At 39.5% G+C, this 18784-nt stretch overlaps 1 protein-coding gene across 4 annotated transcripts in view; it reads right to left on the bottom strand.

Annotated features, from left to right (window-relative positions):
- The window catches only part of Olfm4 (olfactomedin 4), a 202926-nt gene that overhangs the window by 18522 nt on the left and 165620 nt on the right, over positions 1-18784 (bottom strand). For 3 of the 4 annotated variants that reach the window (XM_019209403.2, XM_019209405.2, XM_019209406.2), the window contains 2 exons: positions 7253-7365; positions 1584-1651 (listed from right to left, as the gene is read on the bottom strand). Coding sequence is in view for 1 of the 4 variants with exons in the window: in XM_019209402.2 (XP_019064947.1) it covers positions 1584-1651; positions 2012-2093 (150 nt within the window). In the remaining 3 variants the exon portion in view is untranslated. Of the gene's footprint in view, positions 1-1583; positions 1652-2011; positions 2153-7252; positions 7366-18784 lie in introns of those variants that run through there. The other variant, XM_019209402.2, reaches the window with a different exon arrangement.

Genomic DNA, 18784 nt, shown 5'->3' with positions numbered 1-18784 from the left:
ATACGGTATGTTCCCCCTAATATGTGGAATCTAAAAAAGATAACAGGAAAGTAGAAAGGAAACTACTATTTCACCAGAAAAAGGGAATAAGGGAGAGGGAGGTAATAGGGAAATAGATATGAACGAAATACATTATATGCACTGAAATTCGCCCAAGAAATGTGAAAATGTGGGAGGCAGAGAAAGTGAGTGATGATAGGGGGATGAAATGATCACAGATGCCATCTGCATGCACAAATTTGTCAAAATGAAAACCATCAATCTGTATGACCAACAAAAAGGAGTGGAAAAAAAAGAATAAAGGAACAAAACTGGAAAAAGAGCAACAATAAATAAAATAGGTCTATTAATTCACTTGCCTCTTAAGGTTAAACAACATATATTAATCTTTGTACTTAACCTAGTCCCAACATCACTTAGGTGCAGAGTAAATACTATTGCTGCAGCTCCTAGCTAGGTCCTACCCAAGTGGCTTGTTAATCGCCAGCCACATTTTCATTACCAACACATTCCTGATACTACAAATGGAAACAGCCTCTTCCTCCCCTGCTCCCGTTTTCTCTTCCACTCAGACAGGCTCATGTGAGTATGTAACCGCCTGAGTTGTGAGAAGAGCCTCGAAGTGCAGGGGGAAGAACTTTGATGGAGCTGGGGTCCTCTTCCCCAAGCAAGGTACATGGCAGCAAGTCTGACCTACGGTGGGTCGCTGCTCGCGCCCTCTCGCCTCTCTCCTCCTCAAAGCCTATTCTCACTTCTTTAAAGAATATCCAAAGAGGATAAATCACCCAAGGAAATGGGCCCACAATTCGTCCTACACAGGGGTCTCCACTAGACCAGTCCTTCCTAATGCATGGTTTTTGTTGGTTTGGCATGTTGCTGCGGTTGTCCAGCCATAGAAATGGCTCTAAGGATTTCCTATAAGGAAGATTGAAAATCGTTATTATTCCCTCAGAAAATGTCCACATGGAGTGGCACTTTCCAATAACTCTTCTGCTTTATTTCTGTTACCCATCTTCCTTACAAACTAGAAGCAGAAAAACTGCCAGGACTCCCTCATTCAAATGAAGCTTTCACTCCCTGCAGGTCTATTGTTCGCCATGGGGGAGTAGGATGTGGCCCTAGACAGCAAATCAGCTGGAAAGACTTTCCTGGAGCTTTCCCTTGCAGAATCCCTTCCCTAATAGTTTCCATCTCATAGTGCATATTATAACCACCTGGGGAAAGCTTTTTAAATATTTGTAATTTTTAAACATCTGATCTATGGGCAGGACCTGGGCATATGGACTTTTAGAATCTACCTGACCACTAACCTTAATGTACAACCCAGTCTGAGACAGTCTTTAAAGCACAAATTCTCTCTCTCTGAAGCCCCCAGCTGAAGAACTGGGATATTGTCCCTCTTGCTAACAATTTAATTATTCACACAGTTTCTAATTCATTTCCAGGACACCTGCAATGAACAGAGAGCATCATAAATCTTTTAGAGTGCCCAGGTCCAGCCATCCGTGAAATACTATTCAAGTCCCCAAAAGGCAAGAGGAAGGGAATGAACATAGCTCACTGGGTTTCCTGGGACTTCTCACCTGGGACACAGCACCACCTTCTGCCCAAGATGAGGCCTCTGAAGCTTCCCAAGGAACTGTCGTCGAACCTTCAGGATAAGCAAAAGTTAGAGGCAAGGAATGGCCAGAGGTAATGGGTACCACACTCCCAGAAGTAGGACGGGAGGTAACGGGTACCACAGTCCCAGAAGTAGGACCGGAGGTGACGGGTACCACAGTCCCAGAAGTAGGACCGGAGGTGACGGGTACCACAGTCCCAGAAGTAGGACCGGAGGTGAAGGGTACCACAGTCCCAGAAGTAGGACCGGAGGTGACGGGTACCACACTCTCAGAAATTGGGCCAGAGGTATCGGGTACCACACTCTCAGAAATTGGGCCGGAGGTAATGGGTACCACAGTCCCAGAAGTAGGACCATAGGTCATGGGTACCACACTCCCAGAAGTAGTACCAGAGATAATGGGTACCACAGTTCCAGAAGTAGGACCAAAGAGGAACAGAGAGGCTAGCAAGAAGGCAAGTCCTTGAGTCATCTTGTCCAGTTAGCTGGAGTCACTTGCTTCTGCGCAGAGACCAGGGACTTCTTATAGTGCTCAGTGAGGATTTCCCAACGACAGTTTGTGGGGAAAGAGGAAGCAGCCAGGGAACACATGACCCAACCCAGGAGGGTCAGGACACTTAGGTACCTGACTCACATCCACACCTGTCACTGAGCCCCACTCTGTGACCTGCTCTTAGATCCATATTATCCCCTGACAAATATTTACTCAAATGTGCTTTATCAAGCCCAAATCTGGTGTCCAACATGTTACTTCCTTGTAGGAGATTGGATTGATGTATTCGTTGTGGTTGAGATAGAGTTCAGAGGTGCCAAGAAGGAAAAGCAACCTTTGTTCTTTTGTCTAGAAGCACTTCTAAGTATCCCCTCCTATTTTACTGAGGGCTGCCTTCCTGAGAAAATGGGGAGACTTGCTTTGGAGATGGTAGCTCTCTCCCAGATCTGTGTGAAGCTCCCTCTTTGGTTCTCACTGTCTAGGTTTCCTCTGACCTGTCCCTCACAATGTCTGCCTCTAAATCAAGTTCTCTCAAAACCCCACTGTGAAGGACAAATCAGCAGGGCTTTGTTCTCTAGAAATCTAGATAGTACTCTGCACTATGTGGCACTTACTTCTGAGAGCCTGGTGTAAGGAAAGGAAATATTCCAAGCAAACAAAGAGTACCCAGATGACCCAGGGCCTGCTCCCTAAGGCCCGGGTGTTACCTCAGACTCATTTAAGGAGGCCCCATGGTGAGCAGTTTACCTCCCCAGCAGTCCATCTGACCTTCACTGCCCCTGCTTCTCTTGTGAGCTGGACAGGCATTGCATTGGCGATTTCAGGAATGCGAGTGAGGAATAGGAAGCCTTCTCTCTTACCGAGCTCCCCTGGCCATAGGCATCAGGCTTTATTTACATCTGTCTAATACTTCACACACCTTTGTGATATCTGCTTCCTGCTGAGTGAAGAAGGTACTGACCTGAACTTGAAATGCAACTGAGTCCCTCACAAGTCAGTGTCCTTGGCCGTATCACTGAGCCTCCTCGAAGGGTTATACGAATTTCTAAATTGTTATAATTAAATAAAATATCATACTGAAAGTTGCTTTATAAGCTTTGAAGTGCTATACAAATGTCAGTTTTTTGGCTTCATGTTTAATTCCCTAAAGCCTGGATCAATATTAACGCTGGGTTTCAAACAAGGAAAGCAAGACCCACTCCATCCCACCACATTCCAGGAGCACTTTGAGAGACCTGGGTTGAAGGGTTCTTTCACAGCTTGGTCACTTGGTCACTCAGTTTATTCTCAGAATAAACATAGCGCTAATGTGAGCACTTAGGTGAACTCACCAAAGTTGAACTTCTTCAATAGTTGTACCACACAGGAAAGAGATCCATACAGTTATCGCCTTCATTTAATTCTCCGGTTATTAAAAACCAATGCTCAAACAGAACCTTAAGCCCTCGGTAGACTTATTCAGATACTCAGGAAAGGAGGCAGGCAGGAAAAATGCAAGTAGATAAATAGAAGTAAAGGAAGGAAAAGACATAGGGAAAAAGGGGGAAAGAAAGGCAAGTCTATCTCATTTGAGTAAATCCAACGTCACGCTGGGCTGCATCCTCAGTCCAGGAGCCCTCAAAGTCCCCTGACTCAGAAGCTCATCTGGACCAGACTCCCCAGCTTCAAGGTCCACATCAGCTCAGCCACACTGGCTGATGTTGCCACCTTTATCCACTCTCCCCAGCTTTTAAGCCATCCCAGGATATCTTCTCAGGCCAATCTTTTTTGGGAATAATCATGTGGATGTGGGAAGAAGAAGCAGCTAAAAGAGGCCCAGAGAGGACAGAAACGCTTTTCTCAGAAGCTTTCTAGGAACAACAGTTTTCACCCACATCACCTACTCCAATGGCAATCTGGGGTGAAAATAAAGGTCAGCAATGGATGATTCACAGCCAGCTGTGACAGAATAAGAAAAGTATTTGTAAGCCCTGTTTCTCATGTTCTGCTCTATGTAGGATTGCTAGATATAGCAAATGCAAATATAGGTAGCTCATCTCAATTTGAACTTTCAAAAACATAACAAGTTTTAGTATAAGTACAGTGGTACCTTGGTTCACGAATTTAATTTATTTCACAACTTTAGGGAAGATGGCCATGTTTGTATTTGTATGAGGAAGATGGCCACAGTTGTGTTTGTCACCCAACATGGAGTTTGTGAATGGAAGAAAAACTTTCTTGAACACTTTGGTTTGAGACCAAATTGTTTGTAAACAGAAGCATTCATGAACCAAGGTATTACTGTATGTCCTATGCAATATTTGGGACATAATTACACTAAAATATATTGCCTATTTAACATTTCAGTTGAACTAGATATCCTGTATTTTATCTAGAAACTCTACTACTGAAACAGAATGAGGACTCTGAAATTCATTGTTTCCTATTAAAAGCGATTCAACCATAGTCTCTTTGGCCTAATGTTCTCCCTTCTTCAATGCCTAGTCCAAGACTAGGGAAATCACAGGGCATGTGCGACAATGAAAACTGGCACACTGAATCCATTATTCTGAGACTGAGTGCTATGAATATGGATGGAGAGAAGAGAGCATGTCTCTACATCCCATCTCAACTCCCTTCTTCCTCCTGATTCCCATCAAAGCAAAGGGCAAAATCTGTTCTCATTTGTTCATACCCTCTGCCTATGACTATAATGAGCTTTCCTTGACCCTTTTTTTTTTCAAAGAACAGAAAAAAGGGAAAAAAACTCATTAACAATGGTTGCCTGTCATCATGACTACATCTGAGGGCTTCAGTGGGCAATCCTTTGGAAGATCCCTTACCTGAGAGGTTGTTCTGCATAATATGGGACAGCACTTCTCCCCAACACAAAGGTACCTGAGCCAAGAAAACGACTACCCCACTGTGCTCCTAAGCTGCTTTGTTCCTGTATGTATCCATAGTTTCCAGAATCAAACTTTAATCTCTTCAGTAGGCTCAAATGCACAAAAGCATAGCAATGCTTCAGTAATGAGATTATTAATAATAATAGTTTGATCAGTTTCTCTGCAAATACCTTTGTGTTGAAAAACAACAAGCTTCCTGCTATTTGACAGCCTCAAAGACCAAAAAAAAAAAGAAAATGATCCAGGCTGCAAAGCAAACAGTGTTTTATTTATAAAAATGTATTCCAACCCTGGGCTCCCTCTAGAGTAAGAGGTCACTGAAATTCACCTGAGTAATATAGCATTCTTCACTGACAGATTGAAAGAAAGTTACTATTTATTTAGCACTTAGGGAGAACAGTTGCAACACACAGGAAAGATATCCATATAGTTATTGCCTTAATTTAATTCTCCTGTTACTAAAAACCAATGCTAACCATGCTGCAGTACTGTCAGATACAGTTCCCTTATGGGTACCTGATTTATACAAGAACAATAGATGATGTGGTTGGTCTATAGATCGACAAGGGAAGCTGTGTCACTGTGATTGATTATGTCCCCAACTACCCTCACATCTTCGTGAAGTGTCTTTTTGCAATACCAGTAAGTCACATGTAGATATGGTAATGAATTGACACCATTCATTCACTCTGAGAAGCATCCCTTAGTTAACAATATGTGTTAGTGTATACCATGTGCAAAGTATCAGACCCTAAGATGAGTTATAAAGAAAGGAAAAATTTGCTAAAGAAAATGTCTAGTTATTTAGAAAGGACAGGTCACTTCAGAAATATGCTGGGAGTAAAAACAACAAACTGAACTCAACACCAATTATATGACCACTGAAGTCCATAGTGACCCAGCCCAGGTGGGTTAATGTGTGAAGAACTCACCAGTGGTGAACTTCCTAGGATGAAAACTATGGCCTCATCTATTTCAAATCCTCAGGACCTAGCCTAGTGCCAACACTTGGTGCTCAATAAATATCTACACGCTGAGTTATATATTTAATAAACAAATGAACACATGCATGGAATCAGTAGATTTAATAAAAATGTGAAAGAAATTCATAACTACTGGAGAAAACACACATTGCTTAAATAGTATTGGAGAAAAGGAAGAGAATTCCAAGCAAGAAAAATTTCCTGAGTAAAAGAACTCAGACAAACCGACTTCACTGCAGGATAATTATTATGCCCGTGCCCCTGCCACCCCTAGCAACACATCCTCACATCAGAACTGCAAAGGTTGCCCCTCATCCTGACTCAACCTCCCAATTTAACTTTCTAACTCTAAAAACTTCCTATATTGGAAACTACTTAGATGTGATCATCTCATCATGGCTTAGTATACTCAAATCTCAAAGAACAGAATTTTCAACTAAATATTTATATTTTCAATCTGCAGCAAAATCATCATTGGTGAGAGAATGCAAAACCGAACTAGCAAATGAGGTAACTATAAGAAACCAATGCAAACTCCTGTGCAGATCCTAAAAGACAATAACAGGAGAGTTAAAATGTTAACTGGGGTTGGGAAGAAACATTACATACTCCACAGATGAACTCTAGACAAATGCACGCCATTAGACCTCCGAAAACTTTGTCAAGAAACACACTCCACCCCCACCACCAGGGCTGAATAAACTCAGGAGACATCAAACCTCAGGCTCATCTCTGCACCCCAGCAGATGAAATCTGCCCAGAAATCTAGAAGCAAGGACTGTCCCCAAATTCTTCTCACCATCTCCTGACTATTGTACTGAGACACTCTTCATTTTGCCACAAAATGTAACAGAATTTTCCACATTATTTGGATATTATAAATCATTTGGCTATCCATCAAAGGCCAACTAACTTGGTTTCTCCAAACGGAAGCTAAGTGTTTTATCTTTTTGTTAATTTGCCTCATTGCCAAAGTCTCTTTTTGCTTCATATCCAAACTTCCTGAGTTATAATATCCAAGTTCTTAGCAAGGCCTATTTTTCCATAGTTAGATGTACATATCTAGCCCTACACATTTCTTGCTGTGAGATACAGGCAAACTCTTGTTGAATCTACTATATGAGATGTTGCCTGGAAATGCTCACAGTAACCACTAGAGCAGCGTTTTTAGATTTACTTATGCTGCATTCATCAGTTTTCCATTACTGTAATTTTAAAAAAACACCAGAGATAATAAACTTTAAAAAAGGAAAGTTTAATTTTGACTCACAGTTTCAGAAGTTTCACTCCATGGATAGTTGGCCCATTACTATTGGGTCTGTAGTGAGGCTGTACATCATCGCAGGGAAGGTGGGGTGAAGCAAACTTCTTACTCTATGGCAGCTGTAAAGCATAAGAGAAAGAGGAGGAGACCAGTGTCCCACAATCCCCTTTGAGGATACACCTTCAATGACCGAAAACTTCCCACTAGGACCCATCTTTTAAAGTTTTTACCGCCTCTCAGTGGCACCAATCTGAGAAGAAAAACTTTACCAAACAGGATTATAAGGAACATTTCAGAACCAAACTATATTGCATACCTTTTACTTTTCTGTGTTTTCTAGTTCCTGTTCTAATTTTCTCAAGCCTTGGGCTAATGAAAGTTTGTGTACCCAAAAATGTATATGTTGAAATACTAGCCCCAAATATGATATTAGGAGAAAGGGGTGTTGGGAGTTAATTGGGTCATAAGGGTAGAACCTTCATGATGGACATTAGTGTCTTTATAAAAAGACCACAAAGAGCTCTCAAGCTATCATTCTACCATCTAAAGATGCAATGCAAAGTTAGAAAAACCTAGAAGAGAGCCCTCACCAGAATCTAACAAGATTTAATTTTAGATTTCTAGCTTCCAGAACTGTGAGAAGTAAATTTCTGTGGTTAAGAAGACACCAAGTCTATGGTACTTTGGTATAATACAAACTAAGACACTGCAGATATTAGCCCAAACAAGATTTACGAATTCTGTACTTTATACTTAAGAAAAGTCAATGTAATAAGAAATGCAAAGAGTGCAAAATACCGAACAAAAACTATTGCATCTACCAATTTCTTTGCTAGGTGACTTTGGGCATAAAAATACATCATAACATGTCATATCTGAGTTTTATAGAATAGTAACCACTAGCCACATACAGCTAGCTATCAAACACTTGAAATATAGCTAGTCTAATCTATGTTGAAAATAATGTGTGTGTGTGTGTGTGTGTGTGTGTATATATGATACATGTTATACATATGCATTGGATTTCAAATATTCAGTGTGGTGAAATGTAAAATAATTGATCATACATTGAAATGTATAATATTTTAAATACCTCGAGATAAAATATTTTATTTAACTTAATTTTACCTATATTTATTTTGTAATTATTAAATTTTTATTACATCTGTGGCCTACACTGTATTTGTGTTGCACAGTGCTACACTAAAGCAAGCAGCATGACTAACTATGATGGAGAAGTATCTGGAGATTACCAGAACAGAGGAAGTTGTACCAAACATCTATTTCTAGGAGGTTAGCTAACCAGGTGGATTGCTGTCAGTAGATTTCAAATTTAACATTTCTTCACAAGTGTTAAATGCTACTGAAATTGCCTCCAAAGAGCCTCAAGATAAAATTAGAAAATTGTTTCTTCATCTCATCTTAAAAAGCTTATCACATGAAAGAAATGAAAAATATATCATTGAAACTTGAGACAATGTGAAAAAGTCATATTAAGAATTATCTCTACAAAAACAGTCACTAGATGATTTATTTTCACCTTCATTTTTAAAAATTGAAAGATTTCACATAAATTTCTGTGTTTGGGGGTCCTTTGGTAGAAGAAAGGAAGATCTCATAACACCAAGCCTACATCCCCCATGACCACAGTGATGTGGATCTAAGAAGCATCAGCTCTTCTACATACACACCCTTGACAAGTTGCTATAGTCCATGCCAACCACACCATGTTCCTTTCCTTTATATAGAGACCTGGCTAGTCCATATAGATCTTATTGTTTTAAGATATTAAATTTGGAGAATTTGCTTTTCAGAAGCAATAGCGATTTTAAAAAGTAAAATAAAAGAATAGCCAGGTATGGTGGTGCATACCTGTAATCCCAACACTCTGGGAGGCTGACACAAGAGGATGTCAAATTCTAGACAGCCTGGGCCACTTAGCAATTTAGTGAGACCTTGCCTCAAAATAAAATTTTTGTGTAAGTTCAATGTGAAGGCCCTATGTTCAATTCTCAGTACCACAAAAACAAACAAAGTAGAAATTTGGATATTGCATTCCCCCTCTTTCATGGGGGAGAACAGCATAATGTTAAAATACAGTACCAAGGATAATTATGCTGTATCACTAAGCTTAGATTTATAAGTTCTGGAAAACATTTAGAACACAATCAAACAAGTTTTAAGCTGCTATTTAAATGGAAAAAACCTTAATGAATCATTAAATGAAGCAATGGCCAAACATGTGCACCAAATTTATGCAAATAAATTTCACAGAACTACCAAATAATTCAACCTCATCTATGATTACATAAATGTCACGGAAGAGGGCTATTGGCTGGTCCTCATCTAACAATCTTCACCTTGTTGGGCTATGGCTTGTGGATATGACTTAGCCTGTCAGACACCTGGCAAAACAAAAATGTGGGGACCGTGTTAAAGAATGATTAAGAATTCTAAGACAGTGACAGCAAAGAGTTAAAACAAGGGAGAGGTCCTTTTATTTTTTTTTATTAAGTTTATTGGTAAACAATGCTGTTACATTCATCATTGGGATCTTGTACCTTTATATGATGTATCTTGGTTCTTATTTATTTATTTACTTTAGATGTGGGGGCCCTGTGTGACCAGAGCTGTATGGCCATAAAGCTCAGCCTTAGCTACAATGCAGCATCTAATCAGCTCTAGGGATGCTAGGAAAGTCATTCTGGGTGAGGAAAAAATCTCAAAATGAGACTTGAAATGTTATTTCCTAATCTGTATTATCTAAAACTGGATTGAGCAGCATCAGATTAGCAGAGATACTCTTGGAGCTGCCACCTGTGCCCATCTAGCAGCAACTGACGGCCAACAGCTAGAACCTCAAAGACCCAGAAATATTGTGAGGAGAGCACCCGAGGCTTCTCTGATTTAATCATGCTTTTAAGAGTTTTGTACTTCAGCTACTATGTAATTGCATTGTACAGCTTCAGATTTCCTTAGTGTATACAAATCTTGCTACTATACTTCAAGTTAAAATGACTAGTGCTTTGAAATCATCATGAAAATTAATATTTAATGAAAAGTTTACAAGATGATTTTTAAATAAGTACATTTGTAAAACATTAACCTGAATTTTTTAAAGTTTATTGCTTAGTTATAACCCTCTGGTGATGAGACCAACCATTATCAAATACAAATAGTGTATACCCCATCCTGACCCTGCATCCCCCTCCCTCTCTCTGGAAGAAACTATTTAGTTTTATTATGCTTGTGCATGGTTAAGTTTTATTTTTTATATGTATATATAGGTGTTTCCCTCTCTCTCTCTCTCTCTCTCTCTCTCTCTCTCTCTGTGAATGTTTGGTTTTATTTTTGGACCAATTGCATTCTCATTTCCTTCATGAGCAGAATAGAGAAAGGAATATTCTATTGATAGAACTGTTCATTTATTTACAAACATTTGATGACTATGTTCTAAATGTCAGGCACTGTTGTAGATGCTGGAGGATATAGCTAAGGAACTAGAAGTCCCTGCCCAGATGTGTCTAACAGTTTATTTGAGACAGAAAACAGACAATTAGAGTAATAAAATACATAGTATGATGGATTATACTGTGTCATGGGAAATGAACACAGTAGGAAAGAGAAGGCGGGGAATGTGTGGGGTAGATGCTGCGTGTTAAAGTAGGATAATCATGGAAACCCTCAGGAGAAGGGGACGACCGGGTAACATATTAAGGTGGTAAGGAAGAAGACATAGGGCCATCTAAAGGGGAGGAAGTGCAAAGTCCTGAGGTAAGTATTTCACCTGTCTTGAATGACACAACAGGGAAGCCATGAAATGAAGTACAGCAGAGTAGTCTGAGGTCAGGGGAGTGACACTGCATAAGGTCATTAAGGTCGTTAGGATTATTTAGATTTTACTCTAGACAGGTAGGAGTCATGTGAGTAAAGAAGCAACATGGTCTGATGTATATTTTAATAGGAGCACTCCGCCTGCTCTGTAGATATTTGTCTGTGCTGAGCCAAACGGGGGGAAATGGAAGTTATGTTAGAGCCTTCTAAATTAGTCAAGACAGGAGATGATGGATGTTCAGCCCCAGGTGTCAGTACCTGAGATGATAAGACAAGGCCACATTCTGTGTGACACGTGATATTAGAGATGAAAACATAAGCTGTGAGCTATGAAAGAAGAGAGGACTCAAAGGCAACTTTGAAGTCTTTGCTCTTAGCAAATGGAAGAATGAACCTGGCCAAAGTGGTGAAGACTAAGAAAGGAGCACATTCTGAGAGAAAATCTAGAGGCTTAGTTGGGGAATATGAAGTGGGAAGTGACTTTCAGACATCCAAGTGAAGATGATATTTGCATAGTTGACTCTATGAGTCTGGAATTAAGAGGAGACATCCAGACTCATAATAAATACTTAAGAATCGTTAGCATAGCAATTATATTTAAACCCATGAAACTCAGAGAACTCAGCAATGGAGTAAGTATTGATAGAAAAGAAAAGATACCTATGATCTGAGATCTGAGAGGTTCTAAGATTAAAAGTCAGGGAGACGTAAAACTAACAGCCAAGGAGACAGAAAGGAACTGCCCGTGAAGGCAGAGGAAAGCCAGGCAAGTGTGACGTCCTTGAAGCCAAATAAAAAAGAATTTCAAGGAGAGAGCAATAGACAGTATCAAACGACTCAAATGGATCATATGTGATGAGAAGACTGGGAAATGACATGGGATGTATACACACTTGGGTCTCGGTCACGGTGACCTTTAAGAAAATGGTGACAACGGAGGAGGCATGATGAAGAGATCCATAGGGAACAGAGTGAAAGAAATTGTAGATCTCAACATGGGCATCTCTGAGAAGAGTTTTGTTTAAAGAGGCATCAAATGTAGAGACCAAATAAGTTAGTGTGTGAAAGCACTTTGAAATTATAGAAGCACTATGTAAATACTGAATATGATTGTAAGAAATGACACCTGCTGTTTACTTATGATATGGCTTTCAAAATGTCAGTTAGTCTGGACAATCACTGTGCTTAGTTAGTTTTATTACCCGCAAAAGATCCAGACCTTAATAAACTCATGGCAAGTCAATAAATGGGAGTTCAAAGACTCCTTGCAGTAATAGGCTGGGTCTACAAAGTTTCTCCCAACCTGGTTACATAATCAGATAAAGAACCACAGAGCAAGGAAAAAGTCAAGAGTTCAATACATAAAGGAAAGTTATAGTTCCTCTTTTGAAAAAGAGTTCTTTGTTCTTCCAGGATTAAGAAAGTTTCTGGGAAAATCTTTAAGATAATAAGTATATAATGTTTGGTTACACAATCGAGATATTATAAATGAGAAATTTCCAGTAAGAAAAGTGTCCTCACCCACTACTCGTAAGATTGAATACTCCTGATAATATCACTGGGTGTTTCAATTGTTCAAAATGAGCATCTGTCCTCTTCAGTTCAGAATATCATGTTAATTTTTTTGTCCTGGAAATATGAACATGAGTGTACAATATACTTACAAGACAAAATCCATAGGCTTAAAGCTGAGTGCTCCATCCCAAGAGGCTCCATCCCTTGGGAACTCAGGCTACAAACAGACAGCCAGGCTGCCCAGCTCAGACCCCTGACCATGAAAGGTCTGTGGGTCATACCTGAAGCAAAAACTCTGAGCTGAGGCCCAGGTGGCAAGACACATACCTATTCATTCATAAAGATCTATGCACCAGTTCATTCATTCACAAATATGGCAGGCAACATATTCCAGGACAGTGATTCCAAACCTTTTACAGACTGAGTGCCCAAACTGTAACCTTAACCCCACACTGCAATTAAACCTAAATATTCAATGCTCAGCTTCTGGGGTGATGCTAGGACAACTTGGCTTACATGCTACCAGAGAGGGCTCTGCATGCCTGCTGTGGTACACATGCCATAGGTTCAGCACCACTGCTCTAGGCCAACACAGTCCAATGGAAGCATAATGCAAGTTTCATACATGACTAAATTTTCTAGTGGCCACATTTAAAAGAAATTAATATAATTAACATTTTTATTTAACACACCAAATCCTAAGACTTCTAACAAGTAGTCAATATTAAAAATTATGAATGAGAATGTAAAATTATTCTATGTCATCTTTTGGCACTAAGTCCTTGAAATCCAGGGTGTGATTTATCCCCCAGCATACATTTCTCCATTGAGAAGGCTACATTTCAAGCACTTAGTTTGTAGGCACCTGTGCTAGTGGTGACCACTCAGACAGAGCAGCTATAGGCACAGGGATTCTATAGGAACAAATCACCTGTCTTGATTGTAAGATGACTATAGAGTTAGGGATAAAGAGGACTCAGATAAGCTGTTAGAATGAAGCCAAAACTGTTATTGACATGCAAGAAAATAGCACCCAACAGAACTGGAGATGAGAGTGAGAAAGCTACTTCAGTACATGAAGTCTTAGTGCCACCAAAAAGTAAGAGCCAAGGGGATTGAGAGGCAGGGACAGAAAAGAGAAGACAGAGGGACAGTGTTTGCAAAGGCCTGGGAATAAAAGGGAATGTAGCATGATCTGGGAGCTTCACATCATTCACTCTTGCCAGACCATAGAATCTGAGAAGGAGAGTAAAACCTGAGCCCTCATCACAGAGAAGGAGCAAGCCATGAAAGCCTTTGTAAGCCACAGTGAGGAGCCAGGTTTGGCCTGGTGGGTGATGGAAGTCCTTCAGGAATTCTGAGTAGTGGTTCCTGACTGTCCCATTTTCTCAGTCCAACTACTCAAAGCCTCTCTGCCTCAGTGAGAAGGAATGAGGAGCCTGTACTGGGAAAGTGAAGAGCTCATGGTTCTCACCTGGCTGGCAACAGAACAAAGAAGCCTGTGGCACAAGGACCTTTCATTGCTCACCTGGCAAGGCATGGGTGCATCTGAGCAGGAAGGGAGGAAATGCTATTGCTCAACACATCAGATGGAAATCACACCAGGAGGTGAAGTGAGAGTATCAGGAAGCAGCCTCTGTTCACCTGCCAGAACCCGGCTGGGAGAAAGCGAGACCCATCTCTGGTGAGGAGGGACACAACAAATGTCCGCAGGGCCAGCAATCTAGGGACATGGGGATGTGGCATCCTTCCCAGGAATCCCGAGAAGAGATGTCTGCAGTGAGTCTGGAATGTACCCACATTTGCTGTGATATGAAAATAACATTTAAAATGGACAAAACTAGAAGGTAAAGTACATTTATCCTGTGGTTTTCCATACTCTCTGGTTCACGGCAGGATGAGAGTATCCTCATCTGAGTCTCAGCTCAGCCATCCCTCAAGGTAAGAAGAGCTTAGTGACAAAGTTACTATTTTTGTAATGAAGAGAGAAGCCAAGATTAGAACTCATTTCTCTGGGTTCTTTGTCTACCAGAATATAAATAGACAATAAGCACTAACTGGCTTGAAAGAGAGAAGGTTGAGATCTCTGTTCAACTCCATCAACATCTTCCTGGTTATACCACCCTCATGGCTAACCACCTCTGGAAATGGATGAGTTTATCATTCTAGTGCTACCCTTTTAAATGCAAATTTTTCTAGAAAAGTTTCAACCTTGAAATATCATCCATTCATAGATTACACAGGACACAGAAAAGGTTGATGACTGGAATCCAGCATGAGGGCCCAGGAGGTCATAAAGGGCTCTGAGAGGGTAGAAGGAGGCCCACAGGCCCACTTACCTCTTCAGCTAGCTTCCTGGAACCAGGCCTGAGGTGATAAAGCAAACACTGAGCCCCTAAAGTGCACCAGGCACTGTGCCTCACACTGCGGGAAATACAAAGAAGTAGAAGAAATGTCTCCATCTTCTCAGAGCTTAAAATCTAGTTAGGAAGAGCATTCATTTCCACTGCTGCTAAGCAAACTCCCACGAAATTAGTAGTTGACAACAACACAAATTTATTATCTTACTGTTCAGGAGGTCAGAAGTCCAAAGCAGATTTCATCAGGCTAAAATCAGAGCATTATAAGGGCTTCATTCCCCACTGAAATCTTAAACGGAGGATCGTTCCCTTAGCTTTTCCATTTTAGAGAAGGGGTTTGCATTCCTTGGCTTGGAACTCTTCCACCAACTTCAGAGCCAGCCTAGCTGGGAGAACTTCCTCACATCACATCATTCTGATGCTGACTCTTCTGCTTTTCTTTCTACGTTTAAGGACCATTGTGATCACACAGGGCCCAAAAAGATAACCCAGGATCATTTTCTCATCTCAAAATGAGATAATTAGCAACCTTAACTCCATCCAAAACCTTCATTGCTCTTTGCATGTAATAAAATATTCCCATTTCACATGACATTCTACATAGACTCCACCAAAGGATTTCTTGACTTAATAACCAAATTCAGACATGTAGCTGGATTCAAAGTTAACATTCAATAATCAATAGCAGCAGGGACAAGGGGAAAAAATGAGAACCAAGACCTGTCATGTAAAGGTACAATCCCAATAATCTCCATCCAAAACCTTCATTGCTCTTTGCATGTAATAAAATATTCCCATTTCACATGACATTCTACATAGACTCCACCAAAGGATTTCTTGACTTAATAACCAAATTCAGACATGTAGCTGGATTCAAAGTTAACATTCAATAATCAATAGCAGCAGGGACAAGGGGAAAAAATGAGAACCAAGACCTGTCATGTAAAGGTACAAGATCCCAATAATGAATGTAACTGTACTGTATATCTAAAATATATCAATAAACTCAATTTAAAAAATAATCAATAGCGTTCCTGTACACAAATAAAAACTTAATGAAAGAGAAATTAGAGAAACCACATCTTTCACAATAGCATCGAAAAACTGAAATACTTAGGAACAAATCTAACTAAAAGTAAAAGATCTTTACATTCAAAACTACAGTACTCTGAAGAAGGAGATCATAGAGGATATCAGAATATGGTAAGAGATCCCTCGTTCATGGGTAGGCAGAACCAACATAGTAAAAATGGTCATACTTCCAAAACTGTTATACTGATCTAATACAATTTCAATCAATATACCAAATAGCATACCTCACAGAACAGAGAAAACATTCCTAAAATTAATTTGGAACCAAGATATTCTCAGAATAGCAAAAATAATTCTGGGCAACAAAGGTAAAGCAGTGAGCATCACAATCCCTGACCTAAAATTATACTCCAGAGTAACTTTAATAAAAATAGCATGGTCCTGGCCAAATAGAGAAAAAAAAAAAAAAAAAAAAAAAAAAAAAAAAAAAAAAAAAAAGACCTGAGAATCAATGGAACAGAAGATGCATTAGAACTCAAAACACACTCGGTCACCTTACCTTTGACAAAGGGACTTTCACTTGAAGAAAGCCTCTTTAATAAGTGGTGGTGGAAAAGCCAGCTTCCATACACAAAGACTAAAATTAATCTATGTCTCTCACCATGTACTAAACTAAAATCAAAATGGATCAAAGACCTAAATATTTAAAAAGAAACACTACATCTGCTGTAAGATACAATAGGTGGAACTCTTTGTGGGCAAAGACGTTATGAACAAAACCCCAATAACATGGGAAATATCATAAGGAATCAACAACTGGGATCTCATATTATTAGAAAACTTTTGCACAGCAAAAGAAATCACCAACAGAACAAACAAATAACCAAAAGAGTAGGAAAAAAATTTTGCCAGCTATTCCTCAGACAAAAGACTAATATTTAGAATACATAAAGAACTGAAAGAAACCAAACTCTCCAAATTTAAAGACCCAATTTAAAAATGGGCATCTGAGATGACTACACACTTCTCAGGTGAAGAAGTACAAACAGCACATACATATAGGACAAAATGTTCAACATCACTGGTCATTTGAGAGATGCAAATTAAAACAATGCTGAAATTTTATCTCACTCCAGAAAGAATGGCTATTATCCAGAAATTAATCAATGTCAAATGCTGGTGGGACTGTGAGGAAAAAGGAACCCTTGTCCACTGTTGGTAGGAATGTAGACTGGTGTAACCCTTATGGAAATCAGAGTGAAGATTCCTAAAAATATTAGGATTAGAAGTCACATTTGACCCAGCTATTTCCCTGCTGGGCATCTTCCCAAAAGAATTAAAAGTCACCATACCACAGAGACATATGTACCCCTATGTACATAGCAGCACAGTTTATAATAGCTAAATCTTGGACACAACACAAATGTTCATCAAACAATGAATGGATAAAGAAGATGTGGTTCACTGGTCATTCAAGAGGTGCAGATGAAAACAACACTGAATTTCCACCTCACCTCAGAAAGAATGGCTTCTATCAAGAAATCAACCAATAACAAACGCTGGTCGGGTTGTGGGAAGAAAGGAACCCTTCTTCATTCTTGGTGGGAGTGCAGACTGGTGCAACCACTGCGGAAATCAATACAGAGGTACCTCAAAGAACTAGGATTGGAAGTCTCATTTGACCTAGCTTATTCCTCTTCTGGGTATCTTTCCATAAGAATCAGAAGAACCATATCACAGTGATATATTCTCACCCATATTTATAGCTGCACAGTTTCTAATGGCTAAAATTTGGAAACAGCCCAATTGCCCATCAACTGGAGACTGGATAAAGATGTGTTTGTCTTCTAAAATGGAGTACTACACAGTCATAAAGAATGAGAAACTAGAGACATTTATAGCTAAGTGGGTGTACACTGAGGACATACTCAAGTGAGATTTATAGGACACACATGAGTAAATACCATATAGTTTCTCTGGTGTGATGAACTAAAAGTGTAAATAACGGTCAAAATGTATAATTTATATTTTGTAATAGGAAGAATAGGTCTAAAGGTATTAGGCAAATGGGAGGGGTAGGGGAAGGGTAAAAAGGGAAGAGAAAAGGAAAAAATGGAAACAAAATCTTTGTAAATAAGGAAGGGTGGAGAAGGGAAGGGAGGATAGGGGAATGGGGAAAAAATAAGAGCCAATACCTGTCATGTAAAGGTACAAGATCCCAATGATGAATGTAACTGTGCTGTATACCTAAAATGTACCAATAAAAATATTTTTTAAAAAGATGTGGTATTTTTATACAATAGAGTACTATTCAAACATAAAGAAGGATAAACTTGAGACATTTATAGCTAAAATGGATGTGCCTAGAGACCATGCTCTTAAGTGAACTAAATCAGAAACATATGTGTAAATATTGCATTGTTTCTCTGGTATGAGAAACTGAAAGTGTAAAAAAGGATTAAAATGTATAATAGATAATGTGAAATAAGAAATTGGAAGGGGTACTAGGTGGGAGGAGGAGAAAGGGAAAAAAACAAGAAAAGAAACAAAACAGAAGTAAAACTTTTGTAAATAAGGAGGGGAAAGGGAAAAATAAGAATTAAGATATACCATGTACAGGTACAAATTCCATATGATGAATGTGATCATTATGTATATCTAAATTGTACCAGTAAACTTAAGAATAAAAATTTTTAATTAAAAGAAATAAAATATTCCCATCTTCCAGAGGGATAGTCTTTCCTCTCTTCTTCTTCTTCTCCTCCTCCTCCCTCTCTCTCTCTCTCTCTCTCTCTCT

The sequence above is a fragment of the Fukomys damarensis genome, unplaced genomic scaffold, assembly GCF_012274545.1.
Source record: "Fukomys damarensis isolate Sample0158 unplaced genomic scaffold, DMR_v1.0_HiC HiC_scaffold_38, whole genome shotgun sequence".
Lineage (NCBI taxonomy): Eukaryota > Metazoa > Chordata > Mammalia > Rodentia > Bathyergidae > Fukomys > Fukomys damarensis.
This window is presented reverse-complemented; position numbering and strand designations above follow the sequence as displayed.